The 25,038-nt window shown below is 46.1% G+C and overlaps 1 protein-coding gene across 7 annotated transcripts in view; it reads right to left on the bottom strand.

The window, feature by feature from the left end:
• Positions 1–9,595, bottom strand: part of ADCK1 (aarF domain containing kinase 1) — a 74,930-nt gene extending 65,335 nt beyond the window's left edge. For 6 of the 7 annotated variants that reach the window (XM_074149153.1, XM_074149156.1, XM_074149154.1 and 3 more), the window contains exons 1-2: positions 9,470–9,595; positions 4,952–5,035 (exon numbers count right to left, since the gene is read on the bottom strand). In XM_074149153.1, coding sequence (XP_074005254.1) covers positions 4,952–5,035; positions 9,470–9,595 — 210 coding nt within the window. Of the gene's footprint in view, positions 1–4,947; positions 5,036–9,469 lie in introns of all 7 variants that reach the window. The other variant, XM_074149152.1, reaches the window with a different exon arrangement.
• Positions 9,596–25,038: the final 15,443 nt, after the last annotated feature.

Raw genomic sequence — 25,038 nt, 5'->3', positions numbered from 1 at the left:
TTTTATAGCACTCCTCATGGTGCAGGCTTCTTTCAGCCTACATCCTTCAATGGCTTCCTAATGGTTTCCTCACTTTACCAGTTGAGATGTTCTTCAAATATTCCTCTGGTATTATGAATCTCTTCAGCAGCTATAAGGAAGCAAAGTAATTAGGTCTTCGGGGATTCAAATGAAAAGGGATAGCCCCACCTGCAGGAGAGAAGGCTAAATGCTCCCAAGGCAGAGTTTCACGCCTGCTGGGGAGGTGCAAGAAAGATGCAGGACCACTTAGGTAAGTTGTGTGCCTGAACCTCACTCATGCTCCTGGGGTGAAGCACTTCAGGGATGAGGGTGCACAGACAGGAAAAAATGTGCAATAAATGAGGCACTGCCTCTCTACCCTCACCTCTCTCCTTCTTCCTACTCCAAAAATGTCAGTGAGATGGCCCATTTCTCTGAATAAATCACTGCAGAGGACTGAAGAACATCTTGTTTCATAGGCACACATCCCCAAAAAATGGACCTTCCTAGTGTTACAAAATTAAAACCTAGCAATGCTGTGGCCATAATGTTCAGCTGACACCACTCTAGAAAGCAGAAGAAGGAAAAGGAAGTATCTTAAATTATAAGATTTATTTTACAGTTTGGTATGTGTTTTCAGTGCAAAGCTTTCATGCTTTATGTGTTGGCAGGAAGTTTGCTAGACAGCAGTGCTCAAATGTAGAGTCATCAAGCCACCAGCTGGCCCTGCTAGTAGCTTTTTTAGACTACATTAGCGTCAACCATGCCTTTTAGATGAAGAGATATCCTGGGGAGTACATAATAGGGCAACTAAACATGATCAGCTCAGGGACTGTGGATGGGCTGTGAAGCTCTTCACCTCTCTATTACTGGTTCCCATTTAGCTTGGTGACAGAAAGTCACTGCCACCTAATGGCTATTCCGTCTCTCATAGGGAAGTTCATTTGCTGCTTCTTATCCCAGTTCACCACAGGTTGAAGCACAAGCAAGGAGAGCCACCACCACGCACGCTGGCTGTGATGTAGAACAGCACACAGTCCCCATTCACAGTTGCCTTTTTGAAGGAATGCCATGGAGAGCTCCTGGGGATTTCTCTCTGCAGATGCAGTCCACCTCCATCATGAAGAAACTGTTTTATGACATCACTTCCTATTATTTAAGGCACACAGTGCTACTAAATCATGAGGGAAGTCCAAAGACATAGGCTATTTTGTTGGTCTGAACTATCCAGAAACTACAGATTATTTCTGAAAAACACACACACGTACACCCACTCATTTTCTTTCCAGGATTCTTTAGACGAGCAACTTCACTGAGCTACTTCATAACTCATTTTGAAAACACCCACCTCACCGTGAGAAGCAAACACAACAAATGCCAGGAATAGCCTCCAAGGAGCATGAAGTTGTATTCTCTGTAATGATGGCACAAGGTTACAACTTCCAAATATTTGCCCAGATACTGACAGCCCAATAGCCAGAGTTTGAGCGAGGAGAACCATCCTCATTCTGCTCTCAAAAGGAGGAAAGTTAATTAACTTCCCCAAAGGGCTTTTCCCTGACAAAGCAATTCTGTGGCCAACAAAGTTAATTCAAGAATGGATTCCCGCTGTCTCCCGAGACACCTTGACCACAGATCCTTTCTCTCCTTGCTATCTTCTCTCCTTAAAAAAAACTACCTGTACCCACATTCACAGCAGTAATCTTTTGTCTTACATAGGAAAACAGTAAAAAAAAAAAAAACAAACTCTGCTCAAGATTTTCAACTGTGGCCACTAGTGCCAAAACCTGCAAGATGATCGACCCATTGCAATCTTCTTACTTCACTGACAACAACTCAGACTCCCATTGATGCCAGCCCTTAAACATGTTGTGAGACACCTCCTGACTGACAGCAGGATCAACAGAAATTGATGCCAGTAATATAAGAAGTGTCAACCAAGACATCCAGGTCCCACGATGAGAGGCACACTGGAACTATCTCAAGGTAGGCTGACTTGAGACTGAGGAGACAAATGCTCGAGGAGGCAAACACCCAAGGAGGAAGAAGAGTATCAGAGAAATGCAGCCCTCTACAGAATAAAATGGTTTGTTGAGAAAGCAATAGGTAAGGAAATGGCACTGAGCAGGCTGCTCTCCTTCCTCCTCTGACCCAGTACAAGCGGGGGCAGAAATGGGAAGAAGTGCCCAGGATTACACGTGCAAAGATGGCTAGAATCTTTTAATGAAATGGACATGAAGAAAGCTCATATCTCCCCCAATGCTCCTGACACTAGACCTACAGACATCCAATGTCCTGGGGCTAACCACGGCTACCACTGGCCTCGACATCAGTACACTGGAATTATCATCATATACAGGAAAAGGGCAGACACCCCAGGAAAGGATTCTTAATTCAGGAAAAAGATGAAGACATCTATGTGATCCATCCACCAGTGGTGACATAAAGCAACCACTGGGATGGACATAAAGCCTGACCACTTAAGCAAGTTTATCCCTGCTACAGGCAAGGGCAGGAAGGGAAAAGGATTTTTTTCTCTTGACTGTTGCTGAGGAAGTCTGCGAGTGCCACCAGGAAGGTTGATTCTTGTATCTCCAGGCTGACAGGAGAACCAGAAAGATGCAAACCAACCCCAGGGACATACAGTGAATTTTCAGCTACTACTTTCTGCTGGCACTATCTGCAGTCTCAGGGTCACCACATCCCTGCCTCACCGAATCTCTGTTCCAAGCACAGCACCAAACGTGAGGCTAGAAACCAGTAATCAATTTGTGTGCATGCTGAAAAGAAAATTCCAAACTCTCTGCATATGAAGAAATAGTTAAGCTGGCCTCACTTGAAGGACTGAGAGCCAAGAGAGTACAATTAATAGCTGAGAGTACCAGAGATCTATCCAGGACACAGGCAAGCAGAAGCAGCATCTGGATAAGTATCCTTCACACACAACACTTACTTGGGAGGGCCATTCACATCCTCTCGGCACCGTCCAGTGACTAACCTTTAGTACTAAACTCCAACAGAGGAACTTCTTAAAAGTAATTCTGAGCTAGTCTGAGACCAACAAAATCAGCTCCCACAGTATTAAAAGAGCTGCGAGATGGTAAAGACTTGGTTGCCACCCACTTCAAGCTGCACTGAGATAAAGGCTTTGGCGTGCAATTGTCCCGACCCAAAAAATTCTCCCCTGCCAAGCTGATGCTTTGCTAGGACAAGCACTACAGGGCTGTTGCTGAGGAATCCACAAGGGTTGTCACTGTCAGGCTTAGTGGTGGCTCTCCATAGCACGTGCCAAAAAAGCAGGCCAGGCCTCCAGAGGCCAACGAGTTTTGCTAACTCATGCTATGCCTGCACCTACTTTCTCCTCTCCATCTCTCAGCCCATTCCTCTTCATGCAGCCAAAGGCTAGTGCTGGCCATGCCAGACAGTCCTCTCGTGTTTTGCTGACATGCTGCGCTTGCCACTGGCTCTGCCATGTGCCGAGGCTGACTCGGCGAGTCCTGGCTGCCAAGCAGGAGAGCACAGCTCTGGCCAGCGCCAGCAAACAGGGCCCTTTCTGCCTGCCTGGGGCATGAATTGACAAACCATCAAAACCTGCATGACAGAGGTTAATGAAGCCATGGAGAGAGACTGCAAAAGGTCAGGAATTTGCAGGGGCCGCTGCAAACTGCTGCCAAATGACAAGCTGTCCACAGCACTGATAACTCCATAACTTGGGTGTCGCTCAAGAAAGCTACAAGCAGCCTTTCTGCAAAGCAGGTTTCAAAGGCACGTGGCAGAGACATGGGCAGATGGAAAGTGAAGCTCCAGACTCCAACACATCTATCTCCAAGTTTATGCCAGGGCATCAGTGGCATTCACCTGGGATGAGGAGCTACAGCAGAACAGCTTAGCATCTCTAGACAGGAGAGGATGAGAATAAGCCCAAGGAAACTCTGCAAACTCTCTGCAACTATCACAAGTACTTTAAGACCGTACTGATGATGATGTGCATTTTCTGCCAGAGGAATACTAAAGCATGCTGGAGTCCAATGGCACTGATTTCTACCTGGCCCACTGCTGTTTCCAGCTTTAGAGTCGCTCCAGTCTGAGAGTCCCTGGAGAGCACTACCCCATACATTACAACCACACCAGTGGCCTACATGCACTAAGAAGAAAAATGAGGTTAAAGACCTTACTTCAAACATACTATGCAGACTGGCCTAATTCGGCACAAGCTGTATTTCCCACTCCAAAGAGGACTTGAGCTGGAAGAGCAGAGAGACCACGTGCACACAAGTAAAACTCAGTGTCACTCACAGCTCAAGGTGCCGTAGGCTGGAATGAAAGGTGCAGCACAAGACTGACAGGAGCAATAGGGGTGCTTATCTTACTCCTCACTAGAAATGCTTTTTTCTATTCATGTTTATTAGCAATATCAAAACACAGTTATATGTTTTGCAATGAGATGTACCTTTCTTTGCCCAATTCTGATTTCTTCAGAAATCTGCAAGCCTGATTCATCCCTATTGTTTCCCCTCCGACACACTCCTTTTACTTAAATCCCTCAGCCTTCCCGTTATGGCCATTACCAACCAATAAGAAGGTTAAGAAACCGCTGCCAGTCCCCTCCCAGCAGCTGACCTCCACACAACCAGTCTGGACAGCAGAGAACCAGTGTCAGAGCCCAAATGCATCTTATCCCATCCACTGGGAACCTGAATCTCTAATGGACATAAGTAAGCACTGGTTGCATGAGGCTACCCTTGATGAGGGATCTTCTCCATTGGGTGATGAAGGTCCTGCAAGAGTCTCACGTAATATGCAGCACAGTTTGTCTCTGCTGTTACCAATTCAGTAGAAGGAATAATGAATTATTAAGCTGACAGCTTGATGGTTTGCCCTACAGCAATGGTTTTGGCAACACACCCATGCCCTGCAGTTTCCAAGGAACGCAGTCAGTGCTATCACCTACCTGTGATTTGAGGAACTCATACTCCTCTGATCCATACGGGACACTCCGAAGGGAGGTGAGGTAGTCATAGGTGATAACTGCTGTCTGCAAATGAAATCAGAAATGTTGAGCAAGCTCTGCAGTTATCTGAGATCACAACAAACCTTCTCTTAGGGAGAATGTATGCAGTTTAGGTTCCAAAGTTTTGGTAACAGACTCCTAAGTCTGTTTACAGTAACAGAGCCGTAAGAAATTAAATGAAAATATTTAAATTTCAATGAACATTTATAGAAAGCCATGCGGGGACCTCATTGATGTATAGCTATTAAAAATAACTAACACTTGGCACTCCTATGCTACCTTCCATTCAAGAAGCTCAAAGCATTTTCATAATCTCTGTACAGCACCTTGCACAGCAGACTCCCACTCTTTGTCGGCTTCCACAGTAAACTCTGCTGCTAGTAATAGAGGCCATGAAGATCCTGTTTGTGCCCCACCAGTTATCCCATGCTTCATCTTCACACCTCCAACCTGCCCAACCACACTGGTGCACAGTGAGCTCAGTCTGGGTAGATGGTTCAGCAGGGAGCAGAGTGGCTGAAGACAAGCTCACCAATCAGCACAAGCAGTGGTACTTTTGGGGATATTCAACTGCACAAAGGACTAGAGGGCCAAAGGATCAGATACCCAATTACAAAACAACAATATGGGGATCCATGTAAAGCTTATTAGCTATACATAGCCATGGACAATGGAATTAGATTCCCAAGAGCCTTAATGATTTCTGAGAATGGATCTAGGGTATTTCACAATTTTATCCTACAATTAAAGTTCTCTTTCCACAGTTAGCAAACAGAATAGAAACATACAGGCCACATTCATAAAGTTTACTTGAGGGGAGAGAAGGAACTGTATACCTGGATGAACCTGTCCGCTAGCCTGTCATTTGAATTTCAAGATCCTTGCCATAAAGAACCATGTGCATAACTCAGATCTAAAGTAGATTTCCTCAAACCTCCCTACTGAAGGGGTAGCCTCCCATTCTGGGACAGGATACTATCTGCCCCACCTTTCACCGCAAACCTCATTCTCACATGAGATTCATTATGCCCTTACTGCACCCTAGTAAGGGTATAAAACACAGTCAATCTCATGTGAAAGCCAAGAAGGCAAGGGGATGAAATCTGGTTTGAGACAAAGTTCCTGGAACTGACAATAGAGAAACAGTTAAAAGCTCAGAGATGCATCAAAGAGGGGATCAATCTGGGAATCGGTTACAGACAGACACACTCCTTCCTTGTGGAGGTTAGGTTACTCATATTTCCTGTCTTCCAGATTGGAAATTGAGCTTTTCAATCTCTCACTCCTAGTGAACTCAGGAGCTGCACAGCTACACAGAGTCACATTCAGAAGAAATATTTTCAAAGCATCTTCCCAACCTCAAAGAACAACTTTGAAGTGGAGGGAGGTTCAAATCAGCCTTGCATGAAGGCTTGAGTTGGTTCTTATTTTATCTCTGGTCCACAAGGGTAATTATTACCTTCAACTTGAAAAGCAGCAGCTAACAGATTGGCCTGTATTACAGAGGAAGAGGGAATTAATTAAGCAGTTGCTAATTACATCGTAATCTTAAACACTAAATTAGTATTATGATGATCCTGATAGGCAACTCTGACATTCCCAGATCCCTGCTAGTGTCTGAGACGTATTCCAGCTACGGCACAAAACGTTCCTTCCACACACCCGAAACAACTGGGATACTCTCAAAGAAGTACAGCAAATGCACAACTGCTTTGTCAGGTTTCAAATTTTATCAGGACATACAAACTGTCTGAAATATGATGTGTCCAGGCCACTGACTTTGTTCTCATTCAAGTGATGCCATTCATATTACAGCGTGAGACCAATTCTCAGAGACATAAAAACTCCTACAAGATCAACCAGTGCCTTCCCCTACAAATTCCAGATTACTTTTTAACTGATCTTGTATCCAGACCAGCGTTAAATGTCCCAAAGACTTGGCTTCCACTTTGTATCAACGAATTCTCAACACCTGACACTCTTCCACCACTCCTAAACTATCGTCATATCTCACCAGGTCATGGCACAATGTTCCCTCTGAATAGCTGTCTACCCACACATCAGCAAGAGCCAGTTCCCTAAACTGAGGCTTAAGAAGAAATTCAGTGCTGGTGCACTTCAAGCTTCTTAGGAAAGTCTGCAAAGGACTACTGAACCGCTATGTTTAAAATACAAGCGGACTCAGATCTTTCTAATCAAAATCAGATAAAATCTGTCCAGAGTCCTATAGTTCTAGGTCAGGTTTCTTGACCTCCATATGTTCTTTTCTCCAGGCTTCTGTTTTGTTTTGTTCGCCACACCATAACTTGTCTTCAATTTTTTTGTCTGCTGCTGCTGAACTTAGCTCTTAAGCATTCCAGCCTCTTAATTACTTTTGCCTGGGTATGGTCCAATGATTGAATCAAGCATCCAGATAAGAAGCCTGGGCAAGACTAGATTGAAGGACAGATGCTTTAGGCCCATATACATGCCACCAATATCCAAAGTCACTTGTTTGACTACAGAGTCTCAGCTTTCATTTACAAAAAAAAAGCAAACCCAAGAAGGTGAGCTTCTTAGACATGAACGTGTCTAATTGCTCATAAGGAATGAGAGCAGTCTGGGCCCCGTGCTCAGATGAGAGCTGACCTCTGCCTTTCCAACAAGGAGCGACCCCAAGCTGGGAAGGCAGAGGTCACCGGTGCGGGACTAAAGCAGCAACCTAACCATATGCAGTCCTATATAGCAGAGGGAAGAGAGAATTCAGAGACAGAAAATTTGTGTTTGAAAAGTATACAGACTTAGATATAAACACATGCTGTTGTCACCTACAGAACACAGAACATTGGCAGCATGTTTCTGGGGGTCACTGCTTGCAGCTATGGGTGCAGAACCTTCTAATGCATTTGACAGCAAGGGCCAGTGAAGTGCTTTATAGCCCATGACTTGTGACTTCACTGAAGGCAGAGGATGTGAAAGTCAAGCATGTCTTTAGATTCGTCAGCATCTAAAGCAAAGAAAATCTCCTTTCCCCTACTTCCTATTAATCAGGAAAGTAATCTCGCACTGTTACTTAGAACACAGACTAACTGCACAGCTTCATCACTACACAGTTCTCACTTATTTTTGTCTTAAACAGAAGATAGCCACAAAAAACACTGCTTCAAGTAAGACTGAGAAACACTGGTCAAGCTGGCAGAACTCAAGGGCAGACTGGAGAGCCCAAAAGCCTGGAGAGCAGATCCCTCTCCAGCCACAATAAGCTGTGTTCCTTCTCCATGCCTCAGTTTCCAGAAGGGAGAGAGCTGCTCCCTCCCCCAAGGCAGCACAGCCTCATGGCCGGGGACAGAGCACAAAGCTTAGGTAATAAGTGCTAAATAGGAGCTAAGAAGGAAAGATTACAGTTCGTATTTCTGCCCTCACTCTTTCAAAATAAACACTAATTTCTTACAATAGTTCGTGGTGCAGCTTGCACATATAAATGCCACAGCACCTAAGCCAACCCACAAAGCTTGTTTCTTATTGCATCTGCCCTCAGGAACTGACTCCCTGTAAAACTCATTAATGAAGTGCTTAAAAGTCATCGAATATGCAGACAGACAGCTGCTTACCACTGGGGGTCTGTAAAAAATGGAGATTGTGGCCTGAAGTGACACATGTACAATGCAAGTGAGGTACAGGGAGACTGATACCCCCTCCAGAGTCTCTGCTGTCCTTGTTCCTGGCTGCTCATGGATTCGTCAGTGAATATCCTCAAGGAGAAGGCAGCAACCTGTTTGGCTGGCAGTCTCCATTCTCAGGTTTTGTGGAGCGGTGATCAACACAAGGGTGAAATAGCAGTGATGCTAGGCAGATGCAGCGTTTATCGCACGAATCTGGAAACCAATTCAATCTCAGAAGTACATCATCTCCCATCCTCACTTTACCCTTGCTCCGAGCTCTCTGAGAATGATCCTCAAAACACCTGCCCTTCTCTCCCCAAATCTCTCATACTAAGGGTCACAGGGCAATGGCTACAGTAGCATGTCAACACAGCAGCCACGATCCTTAAAACAAAAAGTTCCAATATAAAAAGTGGCATATGCAGACAAGATAGTTTGAACTAAGTCACTATTAACGGCAGCAGGATACTGTACCTGGGTGACTGACCTTGAAGGGTGGCTGATGAAGATGTGGACCCAAAGTGAGCCCTTGCCCTGAAGGTCCCACCCTACCCACAGCCGCAGAGACAGTTCTCTGCAGCCCAGTATCTCTGTTTCTTTCAAAAATGTGCAGACAGCTCTGTTCTTTGTCTGCTTTCACATCTTTTCTCCCCATTATGTCAACAGCTTGAAGAGCTCCCTATTGACCTTCTGACTGTTGGAACCAGCTGCTAACTGGAAATGCAGAGAGGGAATGCGGGAAATCCCAAGTTCTTGTGAACTCCAATTCCCTTACCCACCTAGGAATCTTCCTACACATTACTAGGATGAAACTTACTGTGGCAACGGCTCGGCCCACACGAACAACTCCAAAATCATTGGGATCCAGGAACTTGTTGCCATACAGGTAGATTCCAGAAGTGGCTGCCGCCAATGAGGCAAGTTTCAAGGCCCTTCGTGCCATGACTGATAAACCCTGCCAAGACACAAAACAGCAACCATAACATCCGAGAAAGACGTGACGATCTGATGCCTGTAGCCCCAAGGAACCTGACAACCCAAGTTTTAATTGCTCCTTTTCTAATGATGCATTGCTAGCACTGCTCCCAGCCAAGAGCTCAAGCGATCATGCAGCAACCACAGGTAATCTCCGACTCCCTCACTATTTCCAACTCAACATCGTCTACAGGCCATAAAGCCACAATTAACTCACTATGCTGGACCTTGGGCACCTACAACAAAACATTTGTTCATGGTCCCAAAGGCTTTATGAGGAGAAACAACAGGTGGACAGAGACAAGGGAGCACGTGCTCATCAAAAGTCAATTCTCATCACAGCAACAGGCCGCCTCTTCACTGCAAGCCTTGTGAAGATACCACAGCGTAGGCAGATTGCAAGGGGATAATAGAAGATATAAACAACCAGGATTTTAAAAGAGCTCTTGCAACACCAAGAACACCCGAAACTTGTTGGGAACTCTGACAGGGTAGTTGTGAAAGTGCCTGACTGCTGCTGCGTGGTGGGAGAAGAGGCGATGCATCCCTGGAGGCTGCACGCAACTCCAGCGGCCAGAGGCAGACAGGGCAATGGGGGTCCCGATCAGAGTGACCGAGAGAGACTTGTTTTCTCATCATTACCATCTCCTTCAAGTGCCAGGCAGGGACTGCAGTGGCAGAACGGATATCTGCAAGAATCAACAGCCTATTCCTGGCTCTGTCACAGGCCCAGGCCAGGCCCGGGGTGAGACACTTCTCTCCTCGCTCACTTTTCCTCTGGAAGACGAGGGTGGGGAATGAATGTGTCTCCCACACTAAGTGTTCCACAGCACTGAATTAATTGCTTACATCATATAAAGTAGTGTAAACATGTAATTCATTACATGTGATAAACATACTATGATTATTTATGTCACTTTAGAGGACTCAGACCTGAAAAAAAAATTACAATATACTGTATTGTACATGTATACATATATATCTGTATACTGTATATGTATACAATATATTGTGTTAAAAAAAAATACAAATGTATTTTTCTTTCCTTTCCCTTTGGCTGGTATTAGAAAATACAATTGACCATTCTTTCTGCTTACCTCCCAAATCAAGAGGCATGGTTCACCTACTCTGCAAGCGCTCAAGGGCACCCTCGACAGAACATGGGCTTTTACCCCATCAAGATGGAGTCCACTAATCCTCCAACTCTGAGACTTGATCGAGAAACTTTACTACTTCTCTCTGTGAACCTTTAGCGGGGTCAGTCTGGCTCACGCCTTTTCTCTTAGGAGCCTTGTAACCAAAAAACACATGCAGTGACACGGGTCAAGCCTTTCAAAAACAGTTCACAAGAACACAGAACACTGTGAAATAGGCTAAAATAACACGAGACCCCCGTACATGAACCTTAGCTAAACTTTATTTCCTTTTATTTCCTTACAAGCCCTAGGTAACTTTATATTCTGCCAGCACCAGTCAGAGCTGCCTGAAGCACCCCAGCTCTTTCTCCTCTCAGAGGGGTAGCTGGCTGATCTGGACTCCTCCCAACCTACAATCAAACTCAAGAGAAAATAAACCTGGCGCCTTGACTTCAGCCAAATGAACACATACTTTCAAAAAAAAAAAAAAAAGAAAACAACAAAAAACCCAAGACAAACAAACAAAAAAAACCAACCAAACAAAAAACCTACCTGCCCTCCTCCCCATTCCTCACTGAAGTTCTAGAAATTTAGGGGCTTCTTTCAGGAGGACTGATCTCTTTTGTACAGAAATTTCTTGTATCACCTGTCACCTTCAAAAAAAAAACATTTCCTGCAAAGTGTTTTAATTAAATCACTTCTGCTCCTTGTATGTTTTTGTAAAATTTCTTTTATTGGAAAGTGAAAAGTGCAAACAGTGACTTTTTTTAACACAGAAAATACGCTTCCCCTTTTCATTATTTTTTCCTTCACCTTCTTTATTACTAAGAGAACATTTGCTTCCAAGCAGGATGCAAATCCATCTGTTCTTGCGTCTTATTCCTACCTGAAGCTATAACCTGCAGTTGGCGACGCCACATCTATTGCCATACCCGCCAGCTGTACGTCACGAACAGAAGATGGGAACTTGAGGGGGCAAATAAAAAAGGCAGAGCAGCCGAGCTCTTCAGCAACAAAGTTCCTGCTTTTACGTACCCAATAAAAAGGGAAAGAATTAAGACCCCTCCAATGTAAGGCACAGAAATGGAATTGTCAGAAATAAACCGTATTTCAAAGTTTTGCATCGGGTGTCGAGGAGTTTTCCACGTAAAGGGGCCGTCACCGCAGCCCCAGGGCCGCCCCAGAGACCCCGTCAGCGGTGAGATGTCGCGGCCTCTCCCCGTTAAGGCCGGCGTTGATGAACCGCCTCCCCCTCATCTTTCCCCCAGGGGCGCTGCCTTCCCCCGCGGTCGCACGACTGGGCACCCCCGGGTGCCCCTTTCCCGGCAGCCGCTCCTCACGCCGCCCGGGGGAGCCGGCACGGAGGGGACGGGAGGTGACCGCATTTCTCCCGCAGCCCGGGAGGTGACTCCCCGGAGGCCCAGCCCCGCCACCTGCCCCGGGCCTGCCCCCCCACGAGGCCCAGGGAGCGCTGAGCGCCCCCCAGGGCCGCCGCAAAGCCCCCCGCGCCCGCCGCCCCAGCGACGCGGCCCGAGGTCTCCCCGTGAAGGACGCGAGGGGCCGGCTCCGGGTGCTTTCGATTCTCCTTCAGCCGTGCCGTGCCTCCCGGAGCAGCGCCCGCGTCGTCATCCCCCCCACCCTCCCCGCTCCCGCCTTCAGAAACAACTCCGGACCCGCCGAGCCCTGCGGCAACTCGTCCTGCGCCCCACAAGGCCCACGCCCGCGGCGGGACCCCCCTGCCCGGCGGCACCAGCCGGGACGCGGAGGAGCCCAACAGGTCCAAGGCGCCCGAGGCCGCAGCGGGGAGGCGAGAGGGCAGCGAGGTCCAAGTCCCTCCCCGCCGGCCCCTCCGCAGCCTCCAGCGCCGCGGCAGCCCCTCCGCCGCCGCACGGAAGCCGGCACTTACCGCCTCGCCGGCCCCGCGGCACTTCAACTCCCGCGCTCCCAGACGCCCGCTCCCCCTCCGCGCCGCACATGGTACGGCCCTGCCGCCGCGCGGCACGCTGGGACTTGTAGTCTCCGGCCGCCGCCCCTCGGAGCGGCGGGGGCGCGGCGGGACTGCGAGGGGCGGCCCCCGGGCGAGGGACGGAGGGGGCAACCGGGCGGACTGCTCTAGCGGCTCTGCCCCAGCTGCGGGGGCGCGGGCGGCTCCCCCTTCTAGTGACAAAAGAGGCGGTGGACGGGCAGCACCCTGCAGCTCAGCGTACAACAGGGCAACACAGTCTCGCCTTTCTTTGTCAGCCCCAGCCTGGCCCAGGTGCCCGGAAAAGCCTGTCCCAGCATGTCCCAGATTTATATATATATGTATCTCAGAAATCACGAGGGAGGGTAGAAACACCAAACTCAGATCCCAGAGGGTTCCCTTTCTGTACCTTCCAGAGGTGCCGGAGGGTTACTGATGCTTTTACCTGCGAGAAATCACACCTGCGCCTCCATGAAGGGTGTGGGTTTGGCCAGGACCCTCTCAACATGGCACCTCGTGATTACTGCGACACACGGGGACTAGGTGCGAGCACAGCTGTAGCTCGTGAGCTGGCAACACCACATTCCTTCCCAGTGTGAAGGCAGTGCTCTCACCAGAGGGCTTCTGGCAATAGTGTTGAACACTTGATGGAATCATAGAATCATAGAACGGTTTGGGTTGGAAGGGACTTTAAAGATCATCTGGTTCCAACCCCCCTGCCATGGGCAGGGACACCTCCCACTAGACCTGGTTGCTCAGAGCCCCACCCAACCTCATCTTGAACACTTCCAGGGATTAGGCCTCCATAACTTCCCTGGGCAACCTGTTCCAGTGCTTCAACCACCCTCGTAGTGAAAAATTTCTTCCTGATACCTAATCTAAATCTACCCTTTTCCAGTTTGAAGCCATTATCCCTCATTCTATCACTACATGCCCTTGTAAAAAGTCCCTCCCCATCTTTCCTGTAGGCTGCTATAGGGTCTTCCCAGAGCCTTCTCTTCTCCAGGCTGAACAACCCCAGCTCTCTCAGCCTGTCTTTATAGCAGAGCTGCTCCATCCCTCTGATCATCTTCGTGGCCCTCCTCTGGACCCATTCCAACAAGTCCAGGTCCTTCCTGTGCTGAGAACTCCAGAGCTGGACGCAGTACACCAAGTGGAGTCTCACCAGAGCGGAGCAGAGGGGTAGAATCACCTCCCTTGACCTGCTGGCCACGCTTCTTTTGATGAAGCCCAGGATGCAGTTGGCTTTCTGGGCTGCCAGCGCACATTGCTGGCTCATGTTGAGCTTCTCATCCACCAACACCCCCAAGGCCTTCTCCTCAGGGCTGCTCTCAAGCCATTCTCCGCCCAACCTGTATTTGTGCTGCTCCTGTTGAACATGAAATAATGTTGTCCATCCTGTAGTCAGATCATCAGGCAGCGTAAAATTGATAGCATAAGGTATCCAGCTATACTTAGCTATTATCATTCAGTGAAATGCATAAGTGGCTGCCTAATATCAGCTTATAATTAAGGGTATAATTCCAAAGGCCAAAGAGATGTGTATCATAAATATCTCAGAAACTGCAGTCCTCTGTCCAAGAGAATGATCCAGTACAATAACTGTGTTCATCAAGAATAAAAAAGCTGTTGGCAACAAGAAAAATAATTGCAGAATGAAAAAAGAAAAAGCTTTCTCTGCAGCCTCTGCAGCTAACCTTTAGCTCCTTACTATAAGAAACGAAAATTATAATAAATTTTATCATATTCAAGGTTCAATGCAAAACCAATCTCTTCACCAAAGTCTTCTTGCAATAAAGATTACGATAAAAGAGAGAAAGAACTAAGCAGAGAATGAAAATATGTTGCTGAATCATCATAAATATTGTAAGAGATTCATATTCCCTGGAGCAAATACCCTGTTTGATAGTCACCCACTTGAAACTTAGCATTTCTGGTTGAACTTTTCTCCTAGTGTGAAAAGAAGGAAGCTCCATGTTGGTTTTGAGTCAGCATCTTTCAGATAAAGAGAACCTGCAATTCAACAACACCAGGGAACCCATAGAGGAAAATTCTAAGTATTTGGGACAGTTAAGGACACAGCTAACACAATTAATCTTTAATTAGAGGATGTCAGAGACCAAAACCAGAATGTGACCAAAAAGATCTTAATAATTCTTTAACAGTTAAAAGTTTCCAACGGGATTCAGGAAACACTGAAACAAATCCAGGAAAGCATCACCACCCTGTGTATCCATTCATATTTGCAGGGATACAGTTGCACCCAAAAAGGTAGAGGCAGGGCAAAAAGGGCCCTAGAAACACTCAGATTATAGAATCATAGAATCATAGAATCGTCTAGGTTGGAAGAGACCCTTGGGATCATCGAGTCCAACCATCTACCCTACACTACAAAGTTCTCCCCTATACCATATTCCCCAACACCACATCTAAACGTCTCTTAAACACATCCAGGGATGGCGACCCAACCACCTCCCTGGGCAGCCCACCCCAATGCCCGACCACTCTTTATGAAGCAAAACGTCTCGACTTCTAGAAGGTGTAGTAATAAACCAGGACATTGTGCTCAAGGAAAGATCCTGATGACCAGCCTCTCTTCCAGGATGGCCAGGTTTTTCATCCAAGCCCCTGCGGAAAGTGCTGTAAAGGTAACCTCTCCACCTTCCCCCTGGCTGCGGGACAGCGGAATGTTAAAGATTTTCCTAAAAGATGAAAAGAATATTGGAAATATTTGCTGGGCACCCCTTTTGTTTCCATCTGGCTTCACTTCAGTTTTGTTTTCCCTACTTGTCCCCTGGGGCAGACATTAACATAAATGCCTGCACAAGGTGGGCTTCCTGACGAAGCAGCTACAAGTTACGAAGGGCAGAGTTAAGGGCGGTTTCCCTGCCAGCACACAGAGGATACAGGGCCCACACGGCCAGTTGCATCAGCCATATGATGGCAAAACTGGCTACAGTCCCCTGAGTTTCTTTCCCTTCTTGGACAGATGGGAGTTTTTGAACTGATGGAGCGCAGTGAAGCATCCCAGCTCAGTCTTGGACCATTACAAATTGTGTAGGAAAGACTATTTGTTGGAAGGAAGCTTTACAGTTAAGAGGATGATATTAAAAGAGGAAGAAAATAAAAAGTGAGAGAGATGTGCATGGGATGTACTACTGAGAAAATGAGAAAGAAATGAGTGCAGGTTGAACATGAAGTAACCACTTTGATTCACACAATAAAATAAGCTTAGAAACATGGGAAAAAGATCTACTTTTCTATCTACCACAGCCTGTGGAGGTTTTGCTATAGATTTTTGTGTTTGCAAATTCATGACCTCCATGGCTCAGGCTGATACTGGGCGTAAGTAGTGGGTTATCCATTTAAAGCTACTGTGCTACTGCATATAAAAATCCAGAATAGAGAGTGTAACCTCAGCACAGCCACTGATTCCTGATCACAGCTTGCTGCTTCCACCCGGGATGCTTAAGACTGCGGCCCAGGCTATCAACCTCCTGCTTCAAATGCTGGATCACACGTGTTGGCAAAGCTCCCGGCAAAGGGAGCGGGTCAGTATCTGATTTTTGTTGGCCTCTCCAGGAAAAGCTACGGGAGGTTGCTTCAGATTAATTCTGTTCCTTGGAGCTCTCAGTTAAACAGGCTGACGCTGGGCCTGCTGCAGGGAGGGGAGAAGAAAAAAAGCAGCTTTTGTAGTATAACAATGGCGTGTGCCGATGTGCAGCGGGCAATTATGTAACCAACGCTAAATCTTTCCATAATTAGAACAAGCACCTAGTTAGAGTGATCAGAGCTCTTTTGTGTGAGCCTGTGCCGGGGTACGCAAGAAAGAACTTGGCTCAAAAGAAAGATGCTGGCTTGATTTCCCTTTCCCTTTCAACTGGTGAATAAATTAAATCTCAGATTACCCCAAATCACTGTGAAAGATGAAAAGCGAAAAGCGTTTCCTTTTCATTCCTGTTGAAGACATTCACGTCCCAGGTGTGAATCTCATGAAATGCAGAAACAAACGCAAAGGCTCAGGCCTCTCTGTCCCAAGCACCAGAGCGGGAAGAGCAGTCAGACCTCCCGACCAGAGGACAGAAGGTCAGTACCAGCTCTTCCTAGTGGGAATCAACCTCTTGTTTAGATTCCCTTAGATGAAAACCATGGAAAGAGATCTGGAAAGTCTCACTGATACCAGACATTCCTCATGCACAGAAGGAGGCATGGGAAAAGAGATCGAAACAGTCCCGGAAAGCAGGTGATCCTATGGTTTTGTGAACCCAAAGAATTAGCTTAACAAGGAGACGTGAAAAGGTATGGGGAGAAATTGCTACCAATGCAGTGGGAAGAACAGCAGATCCTTCTTCGCTCTTCTGATCTGTGCTGCTACTTTGTGGATGGCCAGCAACAAAAATACTGAGGCAGATTCATCTTCTGCAGCTCTAAGTTCTGTCTAAAAGACACCGTAGCGATGCCAATTTATACAAGTTCAAGATCTGGCTGGTGGTATCTCTGCTGCTAGAGATCCATATTCATGAAATATTTTCTGGTTCTCTTCTGGTTAGCTCAGGTTGTCAGAAGAAATATTACAAATACCTCTGTATAAGGGTTGACAGATGTGCAAATCAACATGGAAGACAGGAAGCAGAACAACCTCCCTGGAGCTAATTCCAGAAGAGAGCTTAATGTACCCCACAGGTCTCCTCCTAGGCCAAACCCACCCACGTTCTTGGTCCAACTGAAAATGAAGATTGGCAGATTCTGTCTTTCTTCAGCAACAGAAAGCTCAGAGCTGACTCCAGGAGCCATCCAATTTTAGAATAGGATCTTCTTACCGATCATATCGTACAGAGCCAGTATTTGGATAAGACACATCTCAAAAAAACCATGCCCATTGCCCCAGGCAAGTCAATGTCCTCGAGTCAGTAGTGACCAATGGCTGAATGTGACAACAGAAAGCGATGTGCTGCTTGGACTGCTGGGCTTTAGGTGAGCTGCAAAATCCACTTCTACTAGTATTTTGTTCCTTCAAGGCCTTCGCTCAACCTTGTTGCCCAATATCAGTTTAGACAATCACACGCCACCTCCATACCTCTCTCCTGTAATTTCTGTTGGCAAAAAAAAATTCCTCTTCGCTTTGTTTGCTAAACTGTTGGTGGCTAAAGGATACTCCGCTCATTCTTGCAGGTCATTAGGAAGTGCCAGTGGGCCACCATGTCCTGTGTTAAAAGAAGATGTTTATCAGCCAGCAGCGGAATGCTTCCAGAACAACGTTTGCAAAACACCCTGGAGTCTGGAAGGTGTTGCAGAAGTACATGAGATCCTTTTTGCCTATCAGAGAAAGTTTACTTTTCTACAAAGTATAACAAATAAGAGAAATTAAACCAGCCTCCCTTTCAGTCATTCCAGGTAACACAGACATGGCTTGAAGAATTTAAAGATTTTCACAAAAGCACTAATAGACTTTCTGATCTTTTCCCCCCAGCTATAATTATTCCTTCTGAATGCTGCCTGTGACCCCTCAGGGAAAGTGAAATGCAGGGGTTGCTGATGTGGCTGAACCTTTCCATCAAGGTAAATCTCTTCTTTTTCACTGCTTAGCGTCTTACCTGTGGCATAATTTATCCCTAGAGTTAAGAAGTGTCATTTATTTTGATCATTTTTATCCCACAATGTGCAGTGACTGTTAGGCATACAGATATCCGATATTAACAATAGCTTATTCCATTACTTTGTATTGTCATCTTCATTTGTTACAAGATATTTCATGAACCATTTAATTCTGCATTTGCAAATTTGTAAAGTGCTGAAGTAGATAAAAAAAAGGTGCAGAGAATTTAACAGCCTAAATCTACCCCAAAAGACTCCTTGGAATAAATCAGAAATATGTTCTCAAAACCAGTTACGGCATTTGCAGCAAACTAAAGATGTCCCTGCTGGCAGCCATGCCGAGGACTAACTCCTCTGCAGAGCCTGAACGCCTTTCTCACCAAACAGAAGATCATTTCTTTAATTAAAACATCATGAGAAGCAGAAGACAGAAGTAATGGGAGGTGTACTGTCGCGACGGAGGGAAGACAGGGCCACTCAATATGAGTGATCAGCAAGCTTCGTTTATTGATTCACACAGTGGCCTTTTATGTTCTAACATAATTAGCTCATACATATTACAAAAGTTAAGCTCATGATTGGTTAGTTCTTAGAAAGATCAACTCCGCCCTTGGTTCCTTCTTTACAGTTACTTTCATCCTCTTTTCCCATGCCTGAGCAGCTGCAACCTCTCTGTTATCTTACAACAATTATAGTCAAGGACAAGGTGTCTTTACCAGCCCAGTAGTTACGGGGGCTGAATCCGATGTTTCTCAAGCTTTTGCTCGGCCAGCTGGATCATGTCTACGTGACCCTTCTCAGCTAGCCATTCTCCCACAATTCCCCCGTTTTTATTTTGAATGACATAGGCTTGGTTAAACATCCGTAACACAAGGGTTTTCATACAAGACAACATACAACTCACACAAAGCAACGCTATTAGTACAATGATTAAGACTAGCAATCCTGTCTGTAAAAGGTTTCTCAGCCATCTGGACAGACCCAACCAGTCTCCAAGAGCACCCCTATAAGGCACGTAGTAAATGGGGAGCGGGGTGTTGCTAGGCTTGCACAAAAGCTGGTCGTGTTGAGTGACCGAGCTAAAGTTATCCACACATTTTCTCGTGGGTCAAACATCTCGCTATATGGGATGGCTCTTATGCTTACAACTAAGGCAACAACTATAAAGCTTTCTATACCTAAATTAACCATTTTCTCTGTTTCAACTTCTAAGCAAATAGCATGCACATAATACCTAGGGGTTACAGACCCCACAGACTGTACAATTAATTTCTGTCTTTGCGACCTCGTAGTTCACACTCAGGCGCAGCGGTCTCAGTCCGTTGGTTTACGGTGATTAGTCGGGTCACCTTCAGCGGCGACTTCAGGGTGGTCGATGGCGGGCCTTACCCAACGGCTGGGAACCCAGATGGTACCTTGTCCCCTATGGTCCATCGTAGAAGGGGTGATTTGCGAGCAAGGGTCAATCCTCCTACTCCCGCGACCGTGGCATTGCTCGCGTAGGTCGGCCATTGAGCCGGCCACTTATGCGTGCTGATTATGGAAATGTCAGCACCAGTGTCTAGAAGAGCAACAAGTGATATAGTTAGGTTGGCGTATTGCACAGCAACCGGGCGTTGTGGCCTTTGGCGCAAGCCGACAGTTAGTAAGGCCATTTGTCCTGTAGATCCAAAGGCTCCTTGCCCTCGTGGCTGCTCTTGCAGTGGTGGAAGGGCTCCCGCAAGATGTGGTAGGGGAATTAATTGCGCCACCTTGGTGCCTTTAGCGATGAAGAGCGGTGGGAATAACGTGTGGGCCATGATCTGGATCTCACCGTGGTAATCTTTATCAATCAGTCCCACCAACACATTAAGTCCCAGCATGGTGGCTGATGAACGGCCTATAAGTAGTGCTCCGACAGCTTGTCCATTGATACAGATTGGTCCCTGTGTGCCGGTAGCAATGCTGACAGGCTTTGAGTCCAACAGGGTACAATCTACTGCTGTTGCCAGGTCCAAGCCGAGGCTTCCGCTTGTGGCTGGTCTGAGCTGAAGGGATTGAGTGCTGCCGGATATGCAGCCGCTTTTTGTGTCGGCGCGGGGTGGCTTTTCCCGCTGAATCGTCCGTTTCCCGGTTTAGAAGCGCGACATGCAGTCTCATTGTGGTTGTCCGACTAGCAGTTTCTGCACCATACTGAGCCGGCGTCGCAGTTCCGTCTGATGTGTCCAGCAGCGCCGCAACGGTAGCATCGTGGGCGAGATGATTCACTAGCACTTAATCGATGAACGGAGGCTTGCAAAGGAGCAAGGGCTGCAAGAACTTGACTCTGCGTAGCCTGCGCATGTTCCTTTAAACTATTCCCTAGTTCCTTTACTGCCTCAACTAACATTGCCTGTGGCCCTACCGGTACCTGAGCCATCCTTTCTAGTCCTTCCTCGATAGTCCATGTCCCTGGCAATGTAGCCAAGATGTTGCGTGTGGCCGGATTACTATTTTGTATAGCACATTGCTTTAGTATAGTGCCTCTGAGATAATCGGGCACCCCGGCCGCCTGTATGGCGTCTGCTACTTGATCTATAAATAGACCAAATGGTTCCTCTCTTCCTTGCTTAATACCCATATATGAAGGGATTCCTTTTTTTTTTTTTTTTGAGTGAACGGCTTTTTTCTCTCTTTTTTTTTTTTTTTTTTTTTTTTTTTCCAGCTCGGTTTGCAACGGGGCGTTAACGACTGCCCGCCATGGCTTTATCAACTTTTTGGCTGATTTATTATCGCATATAACTTCGTCAAACAATTTATCCTCATATTTACGCCATTCCTCGTGTTCAAAAACCGTATCTGGATTATCAAAGCAACCTCTCGCTACTCCATACGCTGATAACCCAGGCAACTCCCTTTTACAATCTATACCCTGAACGCTCCGCTTTTCTAAAAAGCATTTGAGCAAATCGTACGCCGCTTGTCTATTCATACCTTCGTTATCTATACCCTAAATGCTCCGCTTTTCTAAAAAGCATTTGAGCAAATCATACGCCGCTTGTCTATTCATACCTTTGTCAGCGCGCTGTTGCAGCCTTTCAGACTTCGGCGGCGCGTAGCCGGCAGGACACTCTCTATAGGTGCTCCAGGGCGCGGGGACCTTTTCCTTTAATCCCTTTTGCTCTCGGGCGCGGGGACCTTTTCCTTTAATCCCTTTCGCCTCCTGCGCTGCTTACAGGACCAGCACTGAGACTCCGTTGACCGTGGCTCGCAGGTTCAGCCCTCTGTAGGGTCCCTGTTTCGGGCGCCATTTGTCGCGACGGAGGGAAGACAGGGCCACTCAATATGAGTGATCAGCAAGCTTCGTTTATTGATTCACACAGTGGCCTTTTATGTTCTAACATAATTAGCTCATACATATTACAAAAGTTAAGCTCATGATTGGTTAGTTCTTAGAAAGATCAACTCCGCCCTTGGTTCCTTCTTTACAGTTACTTTCATCCTCTTTTCCCATGCCTGAGCAGCTGCAACCTCTCTGTTATCTTACAACAATTATAGTCAAGGACAAGGTGTCTTTACCAGCCCAGTAGTTACGGGGGCTGAATCCGATGTTTCTCAAGCTTTTGCTCGGCCAGCTGGATCATGTCTACGTGACCCTTCTCAGCTAGCCATTCTCCCACAGTGTACCATGTCAGGTTTGAGGACAACTATGTGAATAGTGTATTTTCTTTGGTGTGGTGGCCAGCCTAACACAAAACCTAAATTTTCTCACTTCAAGAAGAAAATTGGGGGAAAAGAAACAATAAAAACAAACCAAAACACCATTCTGCATGGACCAACAACAACAACAGAAGTATTAGGTTAGAAATTAAACACATTCTGGTTTAAAGAATTTTCTCACTTTCAAAAACAGTAAGCACATTCAGCCTATACTTGGCCAACAAACATTGCTTTACACCAAAGCTCAAATGGTCCAATTTGAAAATGTCGAAAGTTTCAAAGTTTCCACAGTTTTCGAGTTCAGAACCTCAAAACAATTTTTTTTTTTTTTAATCCCAGTAAACATTTTTGACCAGTTAAACCATGTATGTAAGCATTTTCTAGGTGTGATAGGTAATTGAAGGCAGGGACAAGAAGTTATTCACTGGATTAGCAGCACGTGCATAAAAGACTTTGGTATGTCTACAGAGCCATATGGTTTTGAACAAGCTTATACAGACCCTTCATACCATATGGTCCCCTCTATCCAGTGCTAAGAGCCTTACACACTCACAAAATGAGCCAACTCAGACAGCAAAATTAAACGAAAAAGAAATTAAAAAGATAGAGGTTCGAGGGGATGAAAATTAAGTATTAAAGCAAGCAGCAATAGCTCACAGTCTGCAAAGAGAGCACGAGTGTAGGAAAGTAACGGAAGATTGGCGAGGAGGACTGTAAATACGCTCAAGTGACTCGCATGTGGGGGGCTGCAAAACACATATATCACACTAATTGTTGCTTAGTTTTGTGTGCTCAAAAAGTAGGACATCTGCACTTAGATAACACAGGCCTGGGATGGACTCAGGGGCACCTTATCAAACACACCTTAGATTCCTGCCCTGCTGTTGAAGAGATCAAAGCCCAGCGGAAAACTCTGCCTGCCAGAATCCTTGAAATACAGGCCCAAACAGCAAGTGGGAGCTCTCTCGCTCTCGCACTCCTTTGCTAACAAGGACTCTCTTGCTAATAAGGACTCTCACTGCGTGGTGTCTGCGTCCCCTGCTTGCCTGCCTCTGCCCAGGTGCTGCTTCAGAGGTTCCCTGATCCATGAGGTATTGAGATTAAATTTGTTCTTTGCTCTTCATCCATGGTTTTGTGGTTGTTCCTGCGTCCTGCCTGCATCGGCTCACACGAGTGAGTGTGCAGTTCTAAGAACAAGCCACGAGACTGAGGAAACCAAAGGAGCATCTGTCTCCCTAGAGCAGGAGATAACACATTGCTCACCTACAATTTCACCTTCTAAACAACAATTTTGTATTGTCACTGTCATGTAAACTGTGTCACGAAACAGCTCACAAAGTTGTATATTTACCATACAGCGTTAAATAATGCATCACAGCAAACAAAGGAGAAACATAAAAGCAGGAGGGAGAAAAGATAATTTTTCAGCTGAGGCTAGTACAACAGCTGGAGACACAGACCATGGCAACTTCTAACGGCAAGAGGAGGCTCCTGAATCAGGAGGCAATATTGCCAGATGCGACAACAGCAATTCCGTTGCTAAATGACTGACAGAAATGGGTAGGAGAGATGACAGATGAGTTTTGCTCAGGAAAATTATTGATAAAGGATATATGTCAGAGTCTTGTATCTTTAGCTTTGTCTAAAGTACTCAATAGAGGCCAGCTGTCTCAGAGAGAAGGGGAAGTATCTGTCATTCATAGGGGTGATAACAGAGCTGCTGTCACACAATGCAAAGCCAAACTCTGATTCCCACTGGAGACAACGAATGTTTTGGCACAGAAGGACTCCAAACAGGCCTGTCCTTACCCCCCTCCAAATCTCCTGCATCTTACAAACAGTAGCAGATTAATTTAGTCTGCAGGAGTAGGCTGTCCTGCAAATTAGAAGATGATAAAACAGACAAAATGACTAGAAGACTGCAAGACAGACATTTAGTCTGCCTCATAGCCTTCCTGCCTCACACAGTATGATTTAATTCTAATAAAAACTGTGTTTGTTTCTTACACGTTCTACCATTTTCTTCTCTAGCCAGCTTCTGTTTCTCTTCTACATGAACCATGCCTAGCACAGTGGGACTCTTCACCCTTTGATTCACTAGATGCTAATATAACATAACTCTGGGGAGACTGTACAGCAGCTTCCCAGTACCTAAAAGAGGCCTACAAGAAAGCTGGAGAGGGACTTTTTACAAGGGCATGTAGTGATAGGGTGAGGGATGATGGCTTCAAACCGGAAGCAGGTAGATTTAGGTTAGGTATCGGGAAGAAATTTTTCACTACGAGGACGGTGAGACGCTGGAACAGGTTGCCCAGGGAAGTTGTGGAGGCCTAATCCCTGGAAGTGTTCAAGATGAGGTTGGATGGGGCTTTGAGCAACCAGGTCTAGTGGGAGGTGTCCCTGCCCATGGCAGGGGGTTGGAACAAGATGATCTTTAAGGTCCCTTCCAAGCTAAGCCATTCTACGATTCTAACAATAGGAGTTACTATTTAATAACTACATTTCTTTTTTATATATATGGTGCCATATACCACCACTTCAAAACGAATAGCAATTTATCCATGTAAAGCTCCACCTAGTTCCCACTACAATTCTCTGGGAAGTTATTTTTTCCCCTTTTCCACATTTCAACTATACTCTTAAAGCATGCATCTCCGGCTTGATTTAAAAAAACTTCTATGTAACATATGGATCCCCATTACACATATACAGTACAACTCTTGGCATTTAATACAGAAGTTTTTTTTATTTTAAATCAATATATTTTTACAGCACTTTCAATCTCTCTTCTTCCCTTCTCTCTCATGTCCCAACCATAGTATCATAGAATTGTCTAGGTTGGAAAGGACTTTTAAGACCAAGTCTAACCATTAACATAACACTGGAAAAAAACACATCCCTAAGCACTAGTCTACCCGTCTTCTAAATACCTCCAGGGTTGGTGACTCAACCACTTCCTGGGCAGCCTGTTCCAATGCTTAATTAACCCTCTCAATGTAAAAATTTTCCCTAATATCTAATCTAAACCTCCCCTGGCAC

Source organism: Numenius arquata, chromosome 6, assembly GCF_964106895.1.
Source record: "Numenius arquata chromosome 6, bNumArq3.hap1.1, whole genome shotgun sequence".
Classification (NCBI taxonomy): Eukaryota; Metazoa; Chordata; class Aves; order Charadriiformes; family Scolopacidae; genus Numenius; species Numenius arquata.
This window is presented reverse-complemented; position numbering and strand designations above follow the sequence as displayed.